This window comes from Eublepharis macularius, chromosome 2, assembly GCF_028583425.1.
Source record: "Eublepharis macularius isolate TG4126 chromosome 2, MPM_Emac_v1.0, whole genome shotgun sequence".
In the NCBI taxonomy this organism is placed as follows: Eukaryota; Metazoa; Chordata; class Lepidosauria; order Squamata; family Eublepharidae; genus Eublepharis; species Eublepharis macularius.
In genome coordinates, this window is record NC_072791.1 from 168,348,856 (window position 1) to 168,374,425 (window position 25,570).

At 44.3% G+C, this 25,570-nt stretch overlaps 1 protein-coding gene across 1 annotated transcript in view; it reads left to right on the forward strand.

Moving 5' to 3' along the window:
* Nucleotides 1-9,729: 9,729 nt before the first annotated feature.
* Nucleotides 9,730-25,570, forward strand: part of LOC129325304 (glycerol-3-phosphate dehydrogenase [NAD(+)], cytoplasmic-like) — a 35,324-nt gene continuing 19,483 nt past the window's right edge. The window contains exon 1 of the mRNA XM_054972974.1: nucleotides 9,730-10,075. Coding sequence (XP_054828949.1) covers nucleotides 10,035-10,075 — 41 coding nt within the window. The 5' untranslated portion in view covers nucleotides 9,730-10,034. The remainder of the gene's footprint in view (nucleotides 10,076-25,570) is intronic.

Sequence of the window (25,570 nt, forward strand, 5' to 3'; positions counted from 1 at the left end):
CTCTTAGATGGAGATTGTCCCAAACTGATCAAATACAAAACTTAAGAGTTTTCGGGTCCTTCATCATTTTTTTGAAAAAAAGTCTGTGACTATAGCCAAGAGTGTTTTTTTCCAGCTGCATCCCAGCTGCATTTCCAGCTGTGTAAATTATCCTCCTTCTGGACACAATTGACTTGGTTGTGCTGATCCATCCTACATAACTTTGAGGCTTGACTGCTATAACACATTGTGCATGGGGCTGCCCTTGAAGACAACCCAGCAGCATGTTTCCTTACAGACACAAGCTGATATGAAAACATTGTGCCTGTGTTGAAACAACAACATTGGCTACCTACTGGCATCCAGGTCCAATTTAAGATGCTGGTTCAAAATGCTGGGTCATACATACCACTACTATTCTTGATGACAAACTTGTTCACACAGATTTGCGCAGCATTCTCTTCTGAATATGTCATCTTCTTGGATAAGATGTCTGCGAGGAGCTGGGCCTTCCTGGTTATTGCGCTGGCTTTCTGGAACAGCCTATCAGAGGCTGCAGGGTGACTTTTAGAAGACTGTGTAACCCCACTTTGCTTCAATGGGTTTTTATGGATTGCTGGTGTTATTTTATTTGTTATGGGTGCCCTTACAATTCTACAAGTCATGTTTCTGGTATGCTTTTAAGTCTGTTTTGTCCCATCTTAATGTGTTATGTTTTTTATTTGTTGTTTCTATGTAAGCCTTGATGTTTAAGAAAGACAGGATATACATTTTTAAGTAAGTAATTGAATAAAATATAACCCAGCGGCTATATTGTCAACTTCAGGCTCAAGTTCTTCCTCCTTCTAAGCCACAAATAAAGTCAGTGGCAGCCCAAGCCATGCAGTTAGAGTATACAACAAAAATGCTGACAACAAGGTGCTAACCATCACAGAATATACAACACCAAAGTGCTGGATCAGAACTCATCAAGAAATCAAGCATGACCATCATCCTGGCTTAAACAGAGACTTAGATGTCCTTATACACAATAATTTGTAATAGCTTGACAGGACACATTTTTTGGAAACTTTAATTGGCTGCTCTTACCACATTTTAACATACTAGAACCCTGTCCTAATTTTCTTAAACTTCAGGCTACTTCTTCCTGATTAGCTGTATTTTCTTACTTCATTACTCTATTTTTACCTCAAGAGAGTTGGACCTCTGACCCGTCTCATCATCCATTAAGCATATCAACCAAATCTGTTTTAGTCCCTAATACAGAAGATCAGACTTGATTTATAGCCAAGTCTCTCTTTGCCTCAACTTCTTCCTCCTCCTCCATCCTCCCTTCTGCATTTTTTTCTATAAGAATTCCCAAAATGATTACCTCTTCATATACCTGAAAAAGTGAACTCTGACTCTCAAAAACTCATGCTGAAATAAATGTTAGTCTTCAAGATGCCATTAGACTTCTCTTCTATTTTGCTTTATCGTGTGCTTTTCAACCATACCTTAAGACACTGTAAACTAGGCCTCATCCCTGTAATCTGCTTTCAAAGATGTGAGAACAATGCATAATCATACTGGGAGTTTCCATCTCTGGAGGTCCTCCCCCCCAACCCAGCCATGCAGCCATGCAGAGCCCCATCTGGATTGGATGGTGTTTAGGTATGGGCTTAGGGTCCTGGTGAGCAGAAACATCCTCCACAATCTTTTTGGTCAAGTCCAGAAACTGTTCCCCTATATTGCTGGCCATACCTGTGACACCCAGTTAACAATCGGACACTTCACATCCACCTCTACTATGTACAAGTTGAACTCAATAGGAACCTGTGTGGATGAAATGCTTCTGCCTGGGCTCACAGTATGTTTGATGTAAGAGGCAGTCATGCGTAAGCTTCAATCCTGTCAAGGGATTCAGCCTCAAATTAGTACCCCTGCAGGGCAATTCAGAAATTTAGGTGGGTTGAATTGCTTAGTTCAAGGCTTCAGATGCTTTCCACCCCATAAGGTTACAACAGCCCCAGAAGAAACCATTTGCATCGACTGCAGGAGACACAGTCTGGTCTGGGGGACACAATTAGGGAAGGCCAATTATTTCCTAGGACTGGTTATGTACCCCTTCCTATATATTTACTCCTTCTTCCTTTTGTGGCTTATTTGTGATAGGTAATATATTCAAATATGCATGCTTATTTTTAAATGGTCGCTGGAATTTTAAGCACTGATAAACCTGTTTCTGTTTTGAAAGAGCAGATAACAAATTTCATGTACCCACTTAAGTCAACAGCAAACATACCTGACATATCTAACAAGAACAAAAAATCAAGTGCTTAGTGTTTTCTTGTTATTCAGGGAAGCCTGAACTATGTTTCCCTGACAACCACTTTAGAGGTGTGGCCATCTATTGATTAATGCAACTCAGGTATGCACAATATTTGCCTCAAAGGGACAAGGGAAGAGAACAGCCAAACCTTTATAAGAGGCATGCTATCAGAGAAGAAGGGGGTTACAGGAAACAACTCATATTATTGGAGGAAAGATGCTAATTATTCACTCAGGACTGGTCCAAAATAAAACATATGGAGGTTGAGCTTATATCTTTAACCCATAAGCCACTTTTTCTCTTCTGACGTTTTTATACCCAGAATGCAGTAGCCGACAAACATGATATATGTCTTATACGGTGTGAGGTGATATGTTTTGTTATGTGATGTGTTCAGAGTACTGACCTTAATAGAGCAATCGTCTGACTCATATAAGGCAGTGTCATGTGCTCATGAGAAAGGAGCACATCTGTTCCTACACCTAATAGTTTAAACCTATCCGTTATCTCATTTTTAAGCACATTTTTAAAGCATCTGCCGTGCTGGCCTGCCTGGTTGCGATCAATCTTATGTTTTGATGGGGGTTAAATAATGTTTTAAATTATTTCTAAATCTGTTTGCACAACCTATTCAGCAACTGATTAGAAGGAGATTACAGAAATATTTCTTTTCATCTCATCCATAGTTTTCTTCTACCATTTTGAGACTTGCCATCCTTCTTGTTTAAATCTTTGTCTCTTTGTAACTTAACACGTTTTTATAAATAGTTATATCAGAAGTAGGCTGTGCGAAGCAAATTTGGCTTCCTTAGTCACGAGCCCTCACTTCCTAAAAGCAATGTTTCCATTACACCCATTTGGGTTTCTTGCACATTGGTTCCTATGGCAACGCTGGTATCTCTCCATCTGCCACGTGCCTCCCACTCTCTCTTCCATTCCCTGGTGCTTCATTGTGGTTCCCCCATCTCATGGAGCAGCTTAAATTGCTGCTGCTAGAGCATAAGCAATGACTGTCCAGGCAACAGTGGATGAAGTATCGTATGCCTGGTTCAAAGAGCGGAGCTATCCAGCCCTGTAACTAGGGAAGGCGAGTGGGAATAGCAAAAGGAGTAGAGATGGACACGGTCTGAATTACGATTTCAAAAAAACCCCGATTTTGGCATTTTTGCCATCGTGACTCAGCTAATCGGTTCTGTCCATGGCAACCGATCCAGCGGTCGGGAGTTTGCTTGTTCGGGACTTGATCGGATGGGTCAGTTTCTGTTCGGAATTGCAGACACTCTAGCACTAGTAATTTATTCCTGGGGCAACGGAGTCAGGGAAATGAGCTGTGTTTGCCCTCCTTCTGTTGCTCTCGAAACACGAATGGAAGCCCAGCTTTCCTTGATTAGCAGGCTTCCTTCCAACCATGGAGCAGCAACCCAGGGGAGGGAGGGGGAAGGGGGTGGGCACAAAGGAAAGGCAAAAGGCAGCACGGGAGGCTGGGAGGCCGCCTGCGCCATTTGCCTTTCCCCAGGACAAGGGGTGCGTGGGAAAGCCGGCCGCCCCTTGTCCTGGGGAAAGGCAAAAGGCAGTGCAGGTGGCTGGGAGGCCGCCTGCGGCGTTCGCCTTTCTCCAGGACAAGGGGTGCGTGGGCAAGCCGGCCGCCCCTTGTCCTGGGGAAAGGCAAAAGGCAGTGCGGGTGGCTGGGAGGCCACCTGCGCCGTTCGCCTTTCCCCAGGACAAGGGGCGGCCGGCTTGCCCATGCAAGCTGGCTGCCCCTTGTCTTGCAGGGCAGGTGAACGGCGCGGGCAGCCTCCCAGCCACTCGTGCTGCCGCCAGCTCCACAGCACACTGGGACAGCCAGCTTGCTGCGTGGGCAGGGGCGACTCAGGAGTGCGCGCGTGTGCGCAAGAGCCTGACTATGGTTGCCCTGGGCGCTGGCCTCCCCGATTCCCGATTGCAGACCGGAAACGAGAGTTGATCGTTTAGAATCGGTGGCCTGTGTTCGGCAGCAGCCCAGATCCACGAACAGCTGAATCGGAATTTTTTTTTGGATCGGGCCCATGTCTAAAAAGGAGTAATGTTGTCTGTAGCACCAGAGGTGGGGCAGGTTCCTCTGTCTAACAACAGTAGGTCTGTCGCCTTCTCATACCACAGCTAGGACATTCAGGTTAGATGAACCTATCTCAGCACAGTGTATTCTAGAAGTTAGGCATGTTTGGATACTGTTACAAGCCCATGTTAAAACAGAGGTCACTTGGTATAAAGACAATTATCACACAGGTTCTGCTATGCTTAGTTCCCTTACCCTGACATTTTAACTACTTGCGAATTCTTTATCATAGTCATTCTGCTCCAATGATATTAACAATAGGGAAGCTGAACGCATGGGTGAATAAATACCTAACCCCAGTCCAGCCAGCTCATGGCATTCACTCCATCCCATATGATTCATCAAACCAGCTCTCTTCACCAAAGAAAATGCTCCTAAGGCCTTGTTGATTCTCTGTGCCAGAAACAAGCAGAGTTGCCTTGCTGGATCCGATCAAAGGTCCAACTTGATCAGTCTTCTGTTTCCAAGACACATGCACCTGAGAACTTAGTGGAGGAGGATGAGAGTCATCCATGCCCCCTCCCCTGTCAGATAAACAGCCAACACTCCAGGTCCCACCCCAGTCCCTGCAATGAATTTGAGGGGGAGAAAGGGGGAGGGAAACTAATAATAATAACAACAACAACGGTTGTTGTGGGTTTTCCGGGCTGTATTGCCGTGGTCTTGGCATTGTAGTTCCTGACGTTTCACCAGCAGCTGTGGCTGGCATCTTCAGAGGTGTAGCACCAAAAGACAGAGATCTCTCAGTGTCGAGAGATCTCTGTCTTTTGGTGAGACACTGAGAGATCTCTGTCTTTTGGTGCTACACCTCTGAAGATGCCAGCCCCAGCTGCTGGCGAAACGTCAGGAACTGCAATGCCAAGACCACGGCAATACAGCCCGGAAAACCCACAACAACCATCGTTCTCCGGCCGTGAAAGCCTTCGACAATACAACAACAACAACGTTTGATTTATATACCATCCTTCAGGATAACTTAATGCTCACTCAGAGTGGTTTACAAAGTATGTTATTATTATCCCCACAACAAGAAACACCCTGAGGTGGGTGGGGCTGAGAGAGCTCCGAGAAGCTGTGACTGACCCAAGGTCACTCAGCTGGCTTCAAGTGGAGGAGTGGGGAATCCAACCCAGTTCTCCAGATTAGAGTCCCACCGCTCTTAACCACTACACCAAACTGAGTGGGGCTGGAGCCTCCAAGGTGGGGCTGGAGCCTCCAAGGTGTCACTGGACCCCTGATCTTTTCGGTAGCAGAGCCACACAAAGGAGTGGAGGCACCTGGAGCCTTTTCAGGGCCACCCCATCCTTACCAGCCCAGAGCCAAAGACCATCCTGAAAGACCATCCTGAAAGGGCAGCCCTATGGGGAAGTGAGGGGGGAGCTACTGTCATGCACAAGCAAGTAAACAGACAGAGAGGGATTTGCTGATTGACACAGATTTTATTGAACTACCAAAAGTGAAGAGGATGTCTGGATGCATATTGCCAACAACCCTTGCCCAGGAAGGGAGTTGTGTCTATTTATGCAACATTCGAAACCAAGAGAGCCATTCCTTGTGCTGCTTTCTCAGGAACGAGGTTGAGTCACTCCTAGGGTTGGGCTTGGATGGCAGTCGAGAAGGATCAATGGGGGCTGGAACAGCCATGCTCCTTGGCCTCCCTGATGGGTCATCGTGACCTGCCTGAAAGAGACAGAGACATATGTGACACAGGGTGATTGTTGTGGGGATGATAATAACATACTCTGTGAACTGCTCTGAGTGGGCATTAAGTTGTCCTGAAGGGTGGTATATAAATTGAATGTTACATCATCATCGTCGTTGTTGTTGCTGTCATTGTCACTGTCGTCGTCATCATCATCATCTAGAGCAAGAATAAAGTCTCCAGAAAAAAAGTATGTTTGAGGATTAACGATATTTGAGGGTTAAAGATATCATTACGGAAGCAGAAGGGAAATAGGTATTTCATTAAATGAATTTATGACCTAGTTAATTAGTTATATTGGCTTGGATCTTGGCCTCCTTCTCCATTCACACTATTCACTATCTTTTCGAATCAGTTGCTTCTATTTGTGTAAGAAGGGGGACAGTATCTGCCAATTCTCCTTCCCATTTCAATCCCCCCACAGTGACCTTCATGGTGATGGGGATCCAGTGATCCAGAAGACACAATTTCAAGGCAAGACTGCTATGGTGGGAGGGGGTGGAGTGGAGGAAGCAAAACTGTGATTTCTGCCATTTATAAAGTACAGCTCTCCGTGTGCTACATAGGATCCAAACAATGATCTTGTGAGCTTCAACAAGAGTTTCCAAGGGTGTTTTTTAAACACATGAGGTGTACGTGGTTATGTAAATGGTTCTCTGATTATTCAAATGTAAAACCTAGTTGAGTTATCTATCCATCCATACATCCATCACATTTTTATCCTTCCCTTCCTTCCAGCACATAAAATTTAACTCTGGTTCTGTGTCTTGCTGCTGCTTAGGGTCAAACAAGAGTCTGAATGAAGCAGACTCTGAATGAAGCAAAATCTGTGACAAGAGAGGAAATTCTGTTCAACTAAAACTAAGAAGAAACTTGATTCTTGTCTAGCAGGTTATTTTTCAGTAAAAGAAATACGCTTTGCACCAAGAATTTATTTGTGGCTTTTGATGAAGCTGTGAGCCTTGCGAAACGGGACAATTTAGCCAGGCAAACCCTTTGCCAATCTCCCGCTGGGAGCAGCCGGAGAGAGTGGGCGCTCCCCTGTCTTCTTGATTTGACCCTCAGCACTTGTGAATAAAGCTTTGGATGGCAGCAGCGGTCTTTCGGTGTGTCCTTAGTGTGCCTTTTGCCTTGGAGTTTGGGACCGTTCCCCCTGTCCTTTTGCCTTGCGCTGCTTAGGGTCAAACAAGAGTCTGAATGAAGCAAAATCTGTTTAGTAGATGCAAAAATGGAATAATTTATACACATCATCATAAACAATAAGCCTTCTTTCAACCATTCTTGTCTGTTTCCAGACTCCTACTACTTCTACATAGAATGAAAGGTCAACAAGAGGGTTGGGTTCTCTAGACTACAGAGCTTGACCAAGTATGAATTATTTGGGAGCAGATAGCTTGATTTTGCTTAACAATACAGTACTTGAATACTCTTGTTTATTGGTTGATAACTTTCATTTGTGTACATGTTTTCTTCTTCTGTACCCGACTTTCCCCCCAGTAGGGACCCGGAGTGGCTTACAAAGTTCTCCCCTCTTCCATTTTATTCTCATGACAATCTTGTGAGATAGGTGAGGTTGACACAGTGTGACTGGCCCAAGGTCACTCAGCAAGCTTCTACAGCAGGGTGGGGATTCGAACCAGGGTCTCTCAGATCATAACCCACCACTGGGATTGCCATCCTCCAGGTGGAGCCTGTAGCTCTCCAGGAATTACAACTGATCTCCAGATTACAGAGATCAGCTCCCCTGGAGAAAACGCCTGCTTTGAAGGGTGGACTCTATGGCATTATACCAAGAGATGGGCATGAACCCAAATACGAAACAAAAAAACCCATGAACCAGCCCAGTTCGTGGTTCACGAACCAGTGGTTTGTGGAAGCTCGTTTCCATGAACTTCCTCCTTTGCTGCTCTGTGGGCTAGCATAGTAGCAGAAGAAGCCAAAAGTGGCCTTTCCGCCCCTCGTGGGAGGAGGGGGAGGATGCCACGGGCCCGCAGGGCAGGGCGGGATGGGGCGGGGCAGGGCAGGGCTTGTAAGAAGCAGGGCTCTTTAAACTATCGGCTGGCAGGCAGTGGGGGGGGATTCCCCTCACCTGCCAGCTGATAGTCCAAAGGGACCTGCCCCTTTCAAGGCAGGAAAGGGCCCTTCAAACTGTCAAATGCCCCTTTCCCTGCCACTGCTAATCGGCCGGAAAGGGGCATTTAAACCCCACGAACCACAGACTGGTTCATGAACTGGTTCATGCCCCAGTTCGTGGTTCCTAATTATACCCCACTTCCCTTCCCAAAGATTGACTTCCCCAGGCTCTACTCCCAAATCTCCAGGAATTTCTCAACCTGGAGTTGGCTGTCTTACCCATCACTCCAACCACTGTACCATGCTGGCTGTTTGTGAACAACTGTCTTATTCAGTTTCTGTATTTGTTTTTTAATTTCTATATTTGTTTCAGCTGGAAACTCCTTCTTTGAAGCTGGAAGCCTAAGGACATAAATGATGCCCTGCTGGATCAGACCAGTGGTCTGTCTTGTCCACCCCCCCCCCCCCCGCTCCATATAGTGGCTAAGCCTGGAAGGACAATAAACAGGGCACCCAGGCTGAAGTCCCTTCTCCCCCGATGCTACCTCCTAGCACTGGTCTCCATCATTTCCTGCCTCTGCGTATGGAGGTTCCCTCGAGTCACCGCGGCATTGGCTAGTAGCCACTGATGGGCTTCATGAATCTGTCCAATCTCCTTTTAAGAGCCCTCTCGGTTTGGGCCATCACTCAGAGTCTCTCTAACAAGACATCTTACATGGGGATGCTCAGGTGACTTACTTTCTGTGTGGTCTTATATTCAACTGTACTCTGTCTCCCTAGCCGTACATGTGTATCCACAATGAGAGAATAAGTGTAAGATCTTTCATTTGATCCTACTTGTGTAAGAGTCTCTCTACACAAGACACCTCGGCACCATGTTTGTCAAGTGTTGGGAGATGCAATGTTAGCCAGGAAGCGTAGTTTTAAAAGACAGAGCTGGCGTCGATCACTCCGGAGGGGATGGATTCTCTCACAGCCCTCTGCCGCCTCTGGCATGCTGGACTGTCTCCCCTTCTGGACCCTTTGCCCTGCTCCCCTCGCTGCTTAAAACTTTGAATTAACTGAGCCTCAGCAGGTCAAAGGCTCCGGAAGGGGAGACAGTCTAGCATGCCAAAGCCATGGAGGGCTGTGAGAGAATTCGTCCCCTCCAGAGCGATGTCCGCTGGCTCTGTCTTTCAAAACTATACTCCCCAGCTAACATTGTGCCTCCCCGCACATGAAGAACAGCGTCAGAAGTCTTGTGTAGAGAGATCCTCTTGTGCAGAGAGATTCTCAGTGTTTTGTGCAGACTCCAGTTTTATGCGGTGCACCCACCCACAACATGCCCCTAACGTTTCTGCGGCAGGCTGTGAGCCAATCCACCTTACCTCTACGTGTCTGCTCCAGGGGCAAGAGCCCCTGCCGATGTCCTAGCAACTGCACATTGCCGGCTCAGAGAGTTTACAACATACAGCCCGTGAGAGACTAGTGCATGTGCAGTTTCAGTTTAAACAAATGTTGACTTTGCACTGGACATTGGGCACTTCTTGTTCCCTCTGTTTGCTTGTTTTCCCTCCCCGAATCCTAACCTCGGGGACCTCTTCTTCTTTTCCCCTGTACATTCCCCCCTCTTGGGACAGGCAGAGCCCCCAGACCCCAAGCCACTCGCATCCCTTAACGCGATCTCCTCTAATTGGTCTTCAGGGGCTCGAACCTCCGAATCCACCTACTGACGGGATCGGTGGCAGGCGGCGCTTGTAGGTTGCGGTGTGTCACTCGCTCCCCGCCTCCTATAACGCACAAAGCGGAGCAGCGAAGAACTTGCCGCGCCTGCCGCGGGGTTTGAAAGGATCCAAGGAGCAGTTGTTACAGCCACCGGGAGACCGGGAGCCACCATGCCGCCTATTAAAGTCTGCATCGTCGGATCCGGGAACTGGTGAGTCCAGGCGGGGGAACCACAGGGGAGAGGAGGGGAGAGACCTGTTGCCCGATTCGGCCCCTCCTGCCTCCGAAAGAAGGGAATGTCTAGCGCAGGAAAGTCTCCATCTGCAGCGAATGGTCGGAGGGACCTTTGGGTGCTTAAAAAGCGCTACCTTTTCCAAAAAAAAAGGGGGGGGGAGAAGGAGGGAGGTTAGCCCAGTGCTCTGCAGTGGGTTCACTAGACTTCTCCTAGCAGGCAGCGACAGGCTTCTCTTTTTCTGCCTTCACACCTGAGCGAAAAAGAATCCCCCCCTCCCCATTCCTTCTCCCCTTCACGTGAGAATATCTCATAGCCCTTGGCTCTCCTCAGCCATTCCACACAGGGAATCCGGGAGGCCACACAGGCAAAGCCACTAAATGCGGATTCATTACTCCTCCACTTCCTGTAGCCACGGGCAGTTAAGGGGTGTTTTATCCAACCTTGGCATGAATCCTGAAGGGTGAAGCAGGGATTCGTGTTTCTGCTTGTGAGTTTGGATTAGTCTGGAATAATTATGTAAATATATTATGCCGCACATAGACAAGGGGTCTTGCATAAGAGGTTTAGGGACTTGGTCACAAGATAAAGTTCAAACTCACTCACTAGTCTATATATGTAGAAAAGGGCAAGAGTCCAGTAGCACCTATAAGCAGGGCTTTTTTTCTGGGAAAAGAGGTGGTGGAACTCAGTGGGTTGCCCTGGGAGAAAATGGTCACATGGCTGGTGCCCCCCCCCCCCCATCTCGAGACAGAGGGGAGTTGAGATTGCCCTAGCAATCAAAGCTCCCCTCTGTCTGGAGATCAGGGGGCAGGGCCACCAGCCATGTGACCATTTTCAAGAGGTTCCGGAACTCCGTTCCACTGCGTTCCTGCTGAAAAAAGCCCTGCCTATAAGACTGACAAAATTTGTGGTAAGGTATGAGCTTTTGTGAGTCACAGATCATTTTTTTCAGAACTGTGACTCACGAAAGATCATACTTTGCCACAAATTTTGTTAGTCTTATTGGTGCTACTGGACTTTTGCTCTTTTCTACTGCTATAGGGAGACTAACAGGGCTACCCATCTTGATCTATCTCCAGTCTATATATGAAAGTCACTGTGGCAGTTACTGTGTTGGACTAAGATTGGGGTTAAAATCCCACTCTGTTATCAGGCTCACTGGACCAATCTAATCTAGTTCACAGGTTATTGTGAGGATAAAATGGAAGCGGTAGGAATGATGGTGTATTCCTTGGAGGAAAGCAGGATGAGAATACGGTAACAGTGATGGCAAATGAATTGGTAACAGATTTTCAGAGTTCAGGACAGGATCTCAGATCCTGTCCTGTCCTCAGGGGTTTGTAAGATATCACTGGATATTGGCATCCCAACTATAATGTGATGAAACATTTTTCTGCTAGATCCAAATGGTTTCAGTGGAACAGGAGAGATACGCTGTTTTCTGTTCTGGCTTTACAGAACATATATATTTATCCCCGGGCCCGGGGAGGTAGGGGGGAGAAGGTTGTATTTCCAACTCAGCTGTCCAAAGTAACATCTTTTAAGAAATGGCATCTGGTATACTCTTACAGTTTTCTCAAATAAAAGGGAAAATATAAAATAATAAACACATACTATTACAGTGAAATTCTCCCAGAGTCTCAGACAGATATTTTTCATGTTACCTCCTACTTGATTCTTACAGCTGGAGAGTCTAGGGATTGAACCTATGACTATCTGCATACAAAGTAGATGTTCTGCCTCTGAGCCTTAGCTTCTCCCCAGTGTGGAATCTGCTCTATGGAGTGCCACTACAAACTAGAATGGTCAGAGTCTGGGAGAGGGGGGATGGGTTGAATTTTTTAGTGACAGAGCTGGGGGGAGGAGGACTCCTATTATTTATTTTTTCTTTTGGAATGAGTGAAATACTTTTAAGATAAGGTTTTATTCACTCAGAATGTGTACCATGATGATTTTTATACAAGACAATCTTACAGTGAAATCCTAAGCAGAGTTACTCTAAGCCCACTGATATCAATGGGCTTAGATTTGCATAAGTCTGTTTAGAGTTTCCCTGTTAGCATTAGAAAATGATCATTCCTGTGTATATTACAGACATATGGAACATATTTTCAAGGATATGTTTATTGATATGGTCAGGTGTAATTAGTTTTCTCCACAATTAATATGACATAATGTATATGATGATAATGTGCTACTGAGTCTAGTGTTTTCAATATTAACTTGATATCCAACTATACCGTTAGTCCTATTGCAACTGTATGAGCCTGCCTCTGTACAAATAATACACTTTTTTATTGATAGATTTTGGCCTGAGTTGGATGGCCCAGGCTAGCCTGATCATCAGACCCCAGAAGTTAAGTAGGATCAGCCCTGGATAGTACTTGGATGAGAGACCATGAAGGAGGTCCAGGGTCATCACGCAGAGGCAGGCAATGGCAAACCACCTCATCTCTTGCCTTGAAAACATTATGGTCTTGAGGTTGCCATGAATTGGCTGTGACTTAATGGCACACAATTATTGTGAATCTAAAAAGGTAAAAGTAGTCCCCTGTGCAAACCCTGAGTCATTATTGACCCATGGGGGGGATGTCACATCACAATGTTTTCTTGGCAGACTTTTTGTTACTGGGTGGTTTGCCATTGCCTTCCCCAGTCACCTACACTTTTTACCCCCAGGAAACTGAGTACTCTACAGCCCATCAATTTCATTAGGTGCCCCAAGTTCTAGAGTTCTGAGAAAAAAATCCGTGATTTTTATGATGTTATAAACCTCTATCATGTGCCCCTCCATCAGACTCTTTTTTCCTTATCTGGATGGCCCAAACTAGCCCAATCTCATGTATCTTGGGAGCTAAGCAGGGTCGGCCCTCATTAGTGCTTGCATGGGTGACCACCAAGGAAATCCAGGGTCACTATGCAGGCAATGACAAACTACCTCTGTTCCTCTCTTGCCATTAATTGGGCTGGAACTTGACAGCACTTTATACACATTGATATATTTCACTAGCATAGGATGTGATAATGGCCATTAACTCAGATGGTTTTAAAGGGGGGTGTTATGACCTTTACTTTCCTTGGGGTAGATGTTTCTTTTAATATTTCCCTTAACCCTCTGGGTAGTCTGCTGCCACCAGGAATATTTTATTCCAAGATATTTCATTTGAATTTTCCCTTTGGTAACGTTCCTAAGCGTCAGGCTCCTTTGTGGTTCTATGTGGCCCTGAGAATAGGAATGGGATATAACAATGACAGCTACTCTGGGAGATAACAAAACAAAATAAACTTTTATTTAGTCAAGCGTATCGGTTTCATAAAAGTAGTTCTCGGTTCTTAAAGTTACTTCATTTACTCTCATTCACACAGATCTCTTCTAAGGCTTTCACTAGACTCAATAGTTCTCTCGCAAATACTTCAATATACTCAGGCAGCACACAGCTAGCCTCTCTTTCTCTCTCATTCACAGAAATATTAAACCTGATCAGGCAGCACACAGCTGGCCTCACTTTCCCTGACTGAGTGTCCTTTCACAAACATGCTAAGTTCAGGTTCCACACAGGTTATATTTCTCTCATAAATCCTCCAACATACTCCCGCAGCACACAGCTAGCCTGCTTTTCCTCTGACTTTCTCTCTCTCTCTCTCTCTCTCTCTGTCTAAACTCCATTCACTCCGCCCACAATCTCAGTCAACCAATCATATCGCCCACTCATTCCTCTCTTTCACCCCCACTCTTCACCTACCTCAAACCAAGCATTTAAAGATACATGCATCCATTTCTTGAAATCATTACCGGGGGGATAGACAATTCCATGGAGGACAGGTCTATCAACAGATGCTAGCCATGATGATTAAATGGAACTTCCATGTTCAGTGGTAGTTTACTCCGAGTGCCAGTTAGTGGAGGACAGCAGCAGGACCGTTGTCTTCATGAGTGGCTTGAGGGCTTCATGGAGGCATCTGGCTGGCAGTTGTGGGATACATGATGCTAGAGTAGATGAAAATTTGGCCTTATCCAGGAGGAGTCTTCCTATATTATTAATTAAATCATAATGTGTACAAAGCTGTAAACTTAAGGCAAAATGATAATAAATGTTATGCAAGGGACAACATGGTCTGTGAGTAACAGTACAATCCATTCATTCTTGTTCTCAGGCCTTCCCTCGCAGTCTCTCTGATCACTTGTTTCTACCTTTGAAGCAGATTATTTTATCTTTTCTGCTTGATCTGTCAGCATCTTAGAGAGAAAAATAGGAGTTACTGTTTATTTGCATACCCTACTTCCTCATTGATGGGCCCAGAATCTGTATACTAATCTCACAACTTTCTCCTTTCCTCACCTTTGTGTACTGTTTTGTTTATGCACAAGTTTATCTGAAGAGTTAAGCCTACTGTCACATTCTTAAAACAGAACAACACATTTAAAAGCAGATCTGTTTTCTTAACATCCTGTTTGGGCACTCCAGAAAATTGTGTCTCCGGTGCCTACATCAATGAGAAGAACATGGTTCTACTTTGACAATAACTATAGTTAAATAAAGGTCATGCAACAACATGTTATATTAAAGTGCTATACCTCCAAGTGCAATTTTTTCCCCCAGAGGTTTTCTTTTTTCTTTTTTAATTTTTTTTACCAAGTGCAATTTTTTACAGATGTAGAACTCCTCTGCCCTTGGAGATTCTCCATAATTGAAGCCTGAGCATTTTAGAGATATGTTGTAAGCCTTATATACCTGAGTTGGCTATTATGAGCCAATCAATTAAGCTGATAGGAAGTATGGAGCTTTGGTATTTTTTAATCTTGCTTTCTGTTTTGATGACATTTTTAATTGATCTGTTCATTTGTGTGCTGCCTTTTGGCCCTATCTACAGCTGCTCTGAACAGTTAGGAAATATTTTAACATTTTTACAATGCAGTCCTAAGTAAAGTTACATTCTTCCAAGTCTATTGCAGTCAGTAGGTTCAGAAGGGTATGTATGCTTAGAATGGCACTGTTAAAAGAAGAAACAGCTTATACCCTAGAAACTCTTTGCTGGTCTTTAAGATGCTAATGAACTCAAACCTTACTCAGTACAAAGCATAATTAAAGAGGAACATGTTATAGCAGTATTGTAATGGAGCATCATGGTGTTCCAGAGGTGTGTTTTATAATGGTTATTCGTTAACTAGATGCAATGATGCAAATTCAATGTTAAATTATTGCTGTCTTTTTCTCTAATAAAAAAAGGAAAGGACAGGACAGTAGCCAGGAAGAGAGATATCATGAGACTCCTATCCACACTGGTCATACAAAACTTTTACTTATTGAATGAGTGGGAACCTCCCACTAATGGAGCAAAGTTGTGACAGATCACATGATACAGGAAGGACTGCACCAGTTTCTAGTCAAAATGCAGACTGTCAGATTTTCATGTGAGCTCACATGAGTCTGACAGTCTGTACTTTAATAGTGAAATCCTAAACAGAGTTACTCCAGTCTAAGTTCATTGATTTCAATGGGCTTAGACTGGAGTAACTCTACTTAAGATTTAACTGTAAATCTTTCCACAAAGACACACTCAGAGTGAGAGGCAAGCAGGCAGGCTTCTTAAGTTCCAACTCATACCACGCCAGAGATGCACCACAATACAGAGGACATGGTGCTCTATTCTTCATGATTTGCCAGATGGTGACAATTTCTCCCATTTCTAGGTTCACAGCCAAAGTTCCTTGCAGTGGTGAAAGGTCTTGAGTTCCTGGTAAGCGGGAGTGAGGGATGGGATTGAAAGGAAGCAACATACGCATAGACTGCTCCAGTGATACCATTTGACTGGTGGCTTTCCCCCCCTTCTTATAAAGTGATATGAGAGCTATCTAACATCACTTCCTGTTGTTCTCCCCTCAAATATTACAAAGAACATTTGTAAACTGCTGCTTCTATAATAAGGCTGCCAACGTCTTGTTTAAAGACTTCTTATTGAAGAACACCGTGACTGAATTGACACTAATAATAGACACCTCTTGTTTTAGAGTGCTTTGCTTTTATTGAGTGGGCATTGCAGGTTGTTTTACATGATTAAAGAAAGTACTTTACTGCAATATTACCTCAAGATCTTTTGAATGTTAGCACTGTTAGAGAGGAAGGGGGCATAATGATGGAACTCGGTAATTTAAACACAAAGAGATAGGCGCTTTCATACTGGAGAATGGGCAAACAGCTCTCAGAGAACACACTAAAATACACAAAATAAACTTCAAAAGATAGCAGTACGGGGCTATGGAGGAAGAGGGTAAAATAAAACAGAAATCCAGTGGCACCTTAAAGAGTTATATCATTTATTCCATCATGGTTAAGTTCACCATCTTGTTTGTTCGCTTATCATGGGCTGCATGAGTGTTCTTGCATTTCGTGGCACAGTGAGGAAAGACCCAGTTTCCTTTTGAAAGAATTAACACAAGAACTTATTGAAAGGTGACAAGGGAAGGGAATTGTTTTGTCAGTTATATCACAGATGCTGTGACTGTTCAATATATGGCTGTTCTAACTGCACAACCAAATTTAACACACACCATACTTGCAAGAGCGGTTGTGATGCTGTCTTGTAGACCAATCTATCTGCTCCAGCAACGCAATGTTATACATTTGAGTGCTGGGAGAATGTAATACTCCAAGAACATATCCTTTTTTAAGGAACAAAAAAAAGATGTCTGGCTTCCTAGAAGAATTGCCTGCCTGACTTCTTTGAAGTAAAAATTAGGGAGGAATAGGAACCCGAACCTCTACTAGAGTCTGAACTGGCAAGTGGAGATTTGTACTCCTTTCCCAAGAAGGCCAGTAACTTGGTGCATATCCCTTTAACAGAGGGAGGCATAACAGTTTTGATTTTGTATAACCATTCCTAGAGATGGAAAAGGTATCCTAAAGGCTGTCATGAAGTAGCACTGTAATGTACCACTGGCTACAGTGCAGGCAATCAAATCTGTACTTGCAGCATGTATAGCCCAGAATAGCCCTATCTCATCAGATAGCTCTCATCTTGGAAGCTAAGTGGGGTTGGCATTGGTCAGTACTTGGATGGGAGACCAGGAAGACCAGGGATGCTATTGTTCCACACAATCTGTGGTCCAACTGTCCCTCAGCCAATCATAAGAAGAGAGAGATGCAGAGTCCTGTGAATGAAGCAAGTCTACTACATTTATTAAACATGGAGGGGCAGAAGTTACACAAAGAGTAAAGGATCCCCTCGTGTCCAACGCTCATCAAAGCTACAATAGCTGTGCAAAGCATTTTATACCTTTTGATTAATTACAAAATTTGTTATTCTATTCTCTCAGATATTGCTGGGGTCCCCATTGGCTCAAGTGGGCTACCACCTCTAATGATAAAATAGTCCAGGGGTATGCTTATTGGAAGAAATAACTTTGGTCAACAGCATAATTACAATATTTCCCGACTGCCATTGCTTATCTTATCTGTCCTTGGTTTATCTCTAGGAGAAACATCTCTCTTCCTTTCCCACACATCTCTTTCATAGGCTTTTCACTCTGCCCCCTTTTCTGGTCCATGTAGCATTTTACTAAAGGTGCCCCAATGTCGCTTTTGGCAACCTTGTATGCTGGGCTCCATGGGAGGGGAGCACTCTCCCTTCCTGAGGAATGTGCTTGAGGTTGCATTTAGCACCCATTCATCTTCTCTAGGGCTTCTTCTCAGCCTTGAAAGGTACAGCTAATCTGATTAACTCGCAGCTAGCTTCCTTCTTTCAGTAACACCTTTTCTTTCCCCTTTTTCTATTGCTACATTTAGCATAAAGCAGCTTCACTAAGGAGTTTCTGTATCAAGTCACAAGCAGGTGTATTGCAGGTGCAACTACCTTATAGCAAGCTTCACAGTGGCTAGTCTTAGTCTTCACAGTGATTAACATACATAACATACATTCTGCTTTGGTCATTTTGTTTCAGGTTTCGTTACAAATACTACATCAGCTCCTGAGAATAATAATGCATGGCAGTAATAAAGGCACATAAAGGTGTATAAAATATTCTTCATTAAATCTACTTCTCACACTATGTTGAGGGAGGCAATGGCAAACCACCTCCATTCATCTCTTGCCTTGAAAACTGCATAAGTAGTCACCATAAATCAGTTGTAATTTATTATTTGCCCTAACCTGAATGGTCCAAGTTTAGGATTGCAAACTGAAGATTTGGGGGTGGAGGCTGGGGAGGGTGGGATTTGGGGAGGGAAGGGAGCTCAGCAATGTATAATGCCATACAGTCCATTCTCTGAAGCAACCATTTTCTCTAGGAGAATTTATCTCTGTAATCTGGAGATCAATTGTAATTCTGAGAAGTCTCCTGTTGCCACCTGGACATTGGCAATCCTACCCAGGCTAACCCAGTCTTGTCAGAACTTGGAAGCTAAGCATGGTCAGCCCTGGTTAGTACTTGAATGAAAGACCAACAAGGAAGTCCAGGGTCCAGGCAATAGCAAACCACCCCTGTTTGTCTCTTGCCTTGAAAACCCTACAGTCTCCATAAGCTGACTGGATTTCACTTTACACGCACACAAAGACAGATTTTAAAAACTTTATAGCAGAGCAATTTATGTTATTTTGGATCACACAACCTTGCAAAACGCTGACATGGCTCATGAAATTGGCTACAAGTTGAAGTCCCACAGTGTAGATAGGGAAATTTTGAAGTTTAGCCCGGGCTTTAAATGTCAAGCATATCTTGCTGAGTAACATTCCTTTATAGCACTAAAATAGATGTTAAAGTTCAGTGTTTAACAATCTTAACAAAACAATCCCTACACATGAATCGCTGCTTTCTTAATTGCTATTATTAGCTGGAAAGGTTCTGCTTGACCTTTATTTTTCACAATTGCTTCAGAATTCTTGCTGCTAGCTTGGTTAGCTGCCAAACTATAGCTTTGCAGTTTAATCACCAGCTGTAGTATACCTGTGTGAAGTTAAATTAGTAAATCAAATTAATTTACTACAAAAATGGTCATTGATTTGATCTAAGAACATTGCATTTTGGGGCTTTTCAAGAGAAACTAAGACCTTAAAGTTCCCATTTCTGCTATGACTCAACCCGCTCTTGTTTATCTTTCTCTTACCTATTTTCTGTGGAGTGAGTCCGCTAAGTTTGGATTTTCCAAAGGCAGCAGCCAGGATATAGTGGTGAGAACAACTTGGGAAACAAAGTGTGGACATGAGGATTGTCTGGAATTGAAGAGGGAGAGAAAAAATGGCCTCCACATAGTGATGTTTTAGGAATTTTCCCCAGTCACTATGGTTCAAAACCTTAAAGACTAGAAATGGCAGCCTAGAACATCACCCAGAAGTGACATTACATCGTCCTCAAACTCTACCCTTCCCAGACATTACACCCCAAATCTCCCAGATTTTGCTGAGCCAGAGTTGCCACTTACCTGGTAATGGGAAGGGACCTCTTGATGATGCTCCCTTTCTCCTGCTCTTGTTTGATGGAGCAGTGAGAGGGGAATGGGAGGAGAAAACTGCAAGAATTTTGAAATTCCTAGAGTGTTATGATGTCACCTCTTGTTTTGAAACAGAAAGTGACTTCCAAGAAGTCTCTACACACCCACCCAAGGACTGCCTCTCTAATTGCTTAGAATTCCCTTAAAATAAACATCATTGGGCATTTACTAAGGTCCACTATTGGGCAGATACATGTGAGGCTCCTCCCTCACTGGCGCCCTCTCCTGATGGCCTGCCATCCTACCAGCTTTTCAGGCAGGTGTCCTCTGGCCTCAGATGGGCAGGGAAGGGGGTTGCACCACCGTGTTCCTTCTCCTTCCCTGGGAATAGCAGCACACTCCAGCTGTCTCTCCCTGCAAAATCCTCCTCTGTCTTCACAGGAACCTGAATTTAAAGGCCTCCCCTTGCCCCACCTCCCTGGCTCTGCCCCCAGTCGCCACCCAGTCTCCCTGACTGGCCCTGTTCTCAGCCTATCTGATAGGAGGGCTGGGTAGACTCTGCAGTCTCCTGGCCCCACCCACTCCATCCCCGCCTAGGGTGGGGCATTTGGTCTGCTCTCTGCCTGGCTCACCCCTGCTGCCCTGAACCCTCCCCAGTGGCTCCCTTGGCATCTTGGGGCCTGTGCCAGCCTGGCTCGTGCTGATGGCAACCTCCTGTGAGCCTGGATGAAGTGGCGCCATCTGGGCAACTGCAGGAGACAGGTGAGTCTGCTGAGTGGCTGCAGGCTGTTCCCCAGAGTTGTGCCTGGGCATCGGCTGCAACTGGCCTAAGGGTGAGAGAGGCCTGGAGGCCTGGAGGGGCTCCTGCAACTGAGGTACTGCCAGAGGCTGTGCTGCAGGGCCTAAAGGGGGTGTCTGCTGCTGCAGGGCTGGTGGTGAGGGCGGACAAAAGGCTGGCGTCGCCGGACGATACATTAGGCCTGTCTTGGCACATTTGTCCTGGGGTCCGGATTGTCAGATCTCCCTCTGTGGTGGAAGTCTTCCCACCAACCCAGTATTTTGCTCACCAGCATCTGAAGCACTGTGGTTGACGAAATGGGGGGGGGGGATTGGGGAGTATGCCAGTATCATTCCGGTGCTGTAATGTCACTTCTGGTTTTTGACAAACTCTATGAGCCTCAGTCCCTGCCCCTTAAATTCTCCTGGAGGTTTCCGGCTGTGTCTAGGCAACTCTAACTGAGGCTTCTGACCTGGATCATTGCTTCTGATATCGTTGACCTGTGTTGGTACATCAGGCCTTGCAAGGCCCAAGTAGTGGAGGCTGCACAAGTAGCAATGCTCATTGGGTTGCCAACTCTGCTTTGGGGGATTACTGGAGATTCGCGGGAGGTAGTGTCTGGGGAACAGGGCTGGCAGCAACCAGGAACATTGGGGGGAAGAGGCTGTGGAAATGGCATTGACACCATGATATTACTTCTAGGTGAGCACCATGAAGTGATATCACAGCATCTGTGACGCTCTAGAAATCCTCCCAATTTTTATGTTAATATAAAGATTTGGGGAAGTTCCTAGAGCAGCACAGATGCCATGATGTCACTTTTGGGTGATTATTACTCAGAAATGACATCATGGTATTCTCACTGTCATTTCCCTCCCATTTTTTTCTCTCCTGCTGCTCCATGCTATAGGTGGGCAGCTGGTAAGCCTACTGGAGAGGGTTGAGTTTTGGAAGGGGAAGGAGTTCAGTGTGGATGTGAAGTCATAGAGTCCACCCTCCAAAGCTGCTGTTTTCCCTGGGAACTGCTCTCTGTAGTCTGGAGATCAGTCATAATTCTGGGAAAACTCCAGGCCCCACTTTTAGCCTGGTAACCATAGGCACTAGGCCAGAGAAATAACTAAAATTCTGAAATAATAGAGAAGGAGTGCATGCACACACTTTTTACTCCTCCTGAGCCTTTCCTCCTTGTTGGCCCTGCAGGGCCAGGGGTGGCAGGTGGAGGCAGGGGTTTTCTTGCCCCAGGCAGGGGGATGGGAAGCCTATCTGGGCGTGGCTCCAATAAGTCCTCCTTCAAAGGCCAAAACAGACCTGGAAAGAGCCCTACCTCATCCTTCCCTGCCTTTTACTGACAGAAACCATGCCAGGAATTCTGGCAAAACTATTATGGTTGCCAAGCAATGGCCACTTTTTGAATTCAAGAAGTTGCCTGCCATTCTTCACATAGGCAAGATTACACAATCCTATTGTCTTGGTAAGTTAATACAACTCTGGAATAAATACAATCCTCTTGCTCAGTGCTTGAGACCACTAATGCAGAGTTGAATCCCCCATCCTGTCCAAATATTTACCATTCTCCAGAATCTGAGTGCGCATAGTTTGTTTGAAGGAAGAGATAAATGTTAAACGGCCTGGCGTATTGATTATGTAGTGCAGAATGGGTGGGTTTGGTTTTTTATTTTTTCTATAATGTTATTATACTTAAGATTAATAGGAAATCAGATTTGCTATTTTTTAAAAGCATGTGTGCATTTTCCTTTATAAAATTAAGTATAACTGAAAATGTGCAACTTCCCTATGAGTCTTTAAGAAATAGACCTCTTGAAAAGAAATGAGATAAAATGTTGTTTAGATAGGAATGTCTTTATTAGCTTTTTTAGCTTTGTTAGCGTGACCTGATAGCCTGTTCCAAGGTTGTATAGTCTACAAGACACTGCCCAAATTTCACAGTTCAGCAAATTCTTCTTCTCATAAATAGTCAAATGATGCATTGTGACTTTCAGCTAGATTAACAATTTCATGATAATTAATTATATGCAAGTTATCCTTTGATTCAAGGGCAGAAAGTTTATTATTGAGCATTTCCTATTTTTTCAACGTCATATACTTTAAAACATTGCAAGCAACCCCATCCCCCAGCAAAATATTGAGCATCCTTGTTGAGTCTCTGTAGCAAACAGGGATTTCTACTGGCTGAGTATGCACATTTCGGGGAAAAAACAGTCCAGGAAACTGATATCTGTCATTCTTAATGTAAGTTCAGACACTGAACTCAGCAGAAAGTTTTGACGTGAAAAAATGGTGCGCCCCTCAGGAATTAGTGTGTCCACCATGGCATTGATGGCTTCATATGAGCCAGTATCCATAAAATGTTTGCCTCCAGAAATGTTTCCCTTGCCCAAATCAGTGGGAGGATCATTCACGGGTATAATTTGTGGATGTGACTACCCTTTGCATAAGGGACATCATGTGTTCTGGGTGTGTTTAATTAGTGTTTGACAACAAATAAGCTTGCTGAAGAAAAGCCCTGGTATATTTTGGCTTCCGTCTTATCAAGCGTGATATGAATCATGCATTCATCAAGATGCATAGTTATGGAGAGCTGTGTTTTTAACGTTTTGAAGAGACTGGAAAAAGATACAGATTGTAACTGTTTTATAAGGGGGTCTCAGGTAAAATTCTGCAGCCAAATTGTCAGTCTATGGATAGCAGGATACTCTGATTTCATCTCCCACCACTTGCAGCAAGAAATCCAAGGTCTCTTGAGTCAAAGGTTGTTTATTGAGAGAATATATATTCAGAAAGTACAAGTGTCCATAGATAATCCAAAGGCTAAAAGAAGCTTTGGCTGTACACAGATCTCTTGTTGAGAATGACGTGTTAAGTGCTTGCTACAGTATATCACCCCTTTCGTCTAGCCCCCACCCTCGGTGTCTACCCAACTAGTACAGAAGGTGGGAAAGCGAAAGGAGGTCTCTCTCAAGGTCTCTGTGGTGAGCCATCCTAGATAAGACTGTCTCGGGAACCAGGCTGCTCCTGTGAACATAAACAGTACTGGAAAAATACATCAGGCAGGCATTATGGAAGAGCTGTGGGTAACACACCTGACACAAATCCTCTATCTTTGGTTTGTATTACAGATACGCTATAAACCCTTGCTTTGTAAACTAGAATATTAAATAGAATGTCTCTTCTACAATTTATTCAGATTTATTCTGGTTTCCCCTCTTCTTTTCATTAGTTAGTCCTTCCTATTGTATCAAAACAAAAAGTTAATGGTGAAAATTAGGCAAGAACTTGCTCTGGTGCTGTGCTAGCCTCTTAGAATTTTGCATCCTTGAGCAAGAAGGATTTTCTTAATCAGGCAAACGTGAGATCTGTTTCTGACAAATTATCTGGTTGTTACCTGAGATTACTTCTCATCCTCCTTCAGTTTGGATTATTTCATGTGCTTAACTCTTTAATTTTAAGGAGCATATAGAGAATAAGTTATTGTCTTTAATTTTTTTTTAGTTCTGTACCCAGAAAACCCTAATCCATCACCCCCACCCTCAATTTCATTCTTCAGGGCTGCATTTTATGCTGTGTTTTATGTTCACTTGCAAACATGTACACATGTTCAAATTACCAGTTGGTCAAACACTCACCACTACAGTTCATTCCTGTTTTCTGGATATGAGCAGGGAGTCTACTATTTGGCAAACTGAGCGCACCTGAATTTATGTATTTATGTAGTGTATTTTCAAACTTCCCTTCCTCCAAGGAGCTCAGGGTGGCATATGTGGCTCTTCTCACCTCCATTTTTATTTTTGCTACGTGGTAGATTAGGCTGAGAGAGAATGACTGGCCTGATTTTAGGTGGGCAGCAGTGTTGATCTGCACTAGAACTGCATAATTTGGTTCTTTTGGCACCTTAGAGACAAACTAGACTTTCAGCGCTCCCTTCTTCAGACATAAGTAGGAACTGGCCTAAGGTCACCCAGAAAGTTTCATGTTAAAGGGGGATTTGAACATGGATCCAACACTTAGTTTAACCACTGCATCCTACTGATTCCTGGTTTATTCACAGCAGCCATCACCCATTACTCATACACCACTTCCAAAAGAGAAAATAAAGTTTGAGAGACTTTTGAATTCAGGTTTACTGCTTGAATGTTTCTGTGTGCCATTCATGGCTACTAATAAACCCAGATAATCTTACAGTCCTTTTTTGACTATGCAGGTACAAATAAGACAGATAAAAAAAGGGGGAAAAAGAGGGGACAAAGAGCAAGTGATTCCATGTTTTATATATTTGTCAATTTAATAACCTGAATGATCATAATCCCAGGACATATTTCCAGTTATCCAGTAAATAAAGTGGTTTAATTCTTTGATTGGGCAGCAGAAGCTACAAACTGCGATGATGTCAAAGCTGCTTGATGCAGTGCTATGCTCGAGACAAACTTCACTAACAGTGCAATCCTAAGCAGAGTTACACCAGTCTAAGCCCATTGATTTCAATGGGCTTAGACTGGAGTAACTCTTTTTAGGATTGCACTGTAAGCAATGTAGACGTGTTCTGATAAGGATCTTGCCTCTGATGTAGTCAAGAGAGTTTGAATGAAGTACGTTGACCTGGTGAGCAAGTTTGCTGTGAAGTTCTCAGAATAAACATACTCAGATCACAAAAAGTGTTGTATAAGGCATCTCTCAGTTAAACCAGTATACTCCCCGTTGTTCCAAAAAGCTCAGGATAATACCCATGGTTCTTCCATTTTACTCTTACAACAATTCTGAGAGGTAGGTAAGGCAGAGAGACGGGATTGTATCTCTTTTACCTATTCTGGAAATGGCAATGCCTTTCTCCAGCATAAAGCACCTTCCCCTGACACAAGAGGCTGTTAGGAGGGAAGTGCCTTGTGGGGGGGATCCCCTATCAGCTGAAAAAAGTGGAGGGCACTTAAAAGGCTTTTTTCAGCTGATGAGAGGAGAATCCTCTCCCATTAGCTGTAAAGCAGCCAGCGTTTTGAACGCAACACTTTTCTTGCCACTTGCAAGCAGCAAGGAAAGTGTTGCTCTTTGCCCGCAACTTCCCAAAGTGATACAAATTGCTTTGGGAAGCTTTGCTTCGGGATTCCTGAATTGGGAGTTCGGTTAAAAACCCAAATCGGAAATCCGAAGCGCACACCCTTAGAAACTGGTGTGATCCAGCCCAGGGAAGTCATGAAGTGAGCTTCATCACAGAATGGGGATTTGAATACAGAATTTTGACCATAAAACTAACTTGCC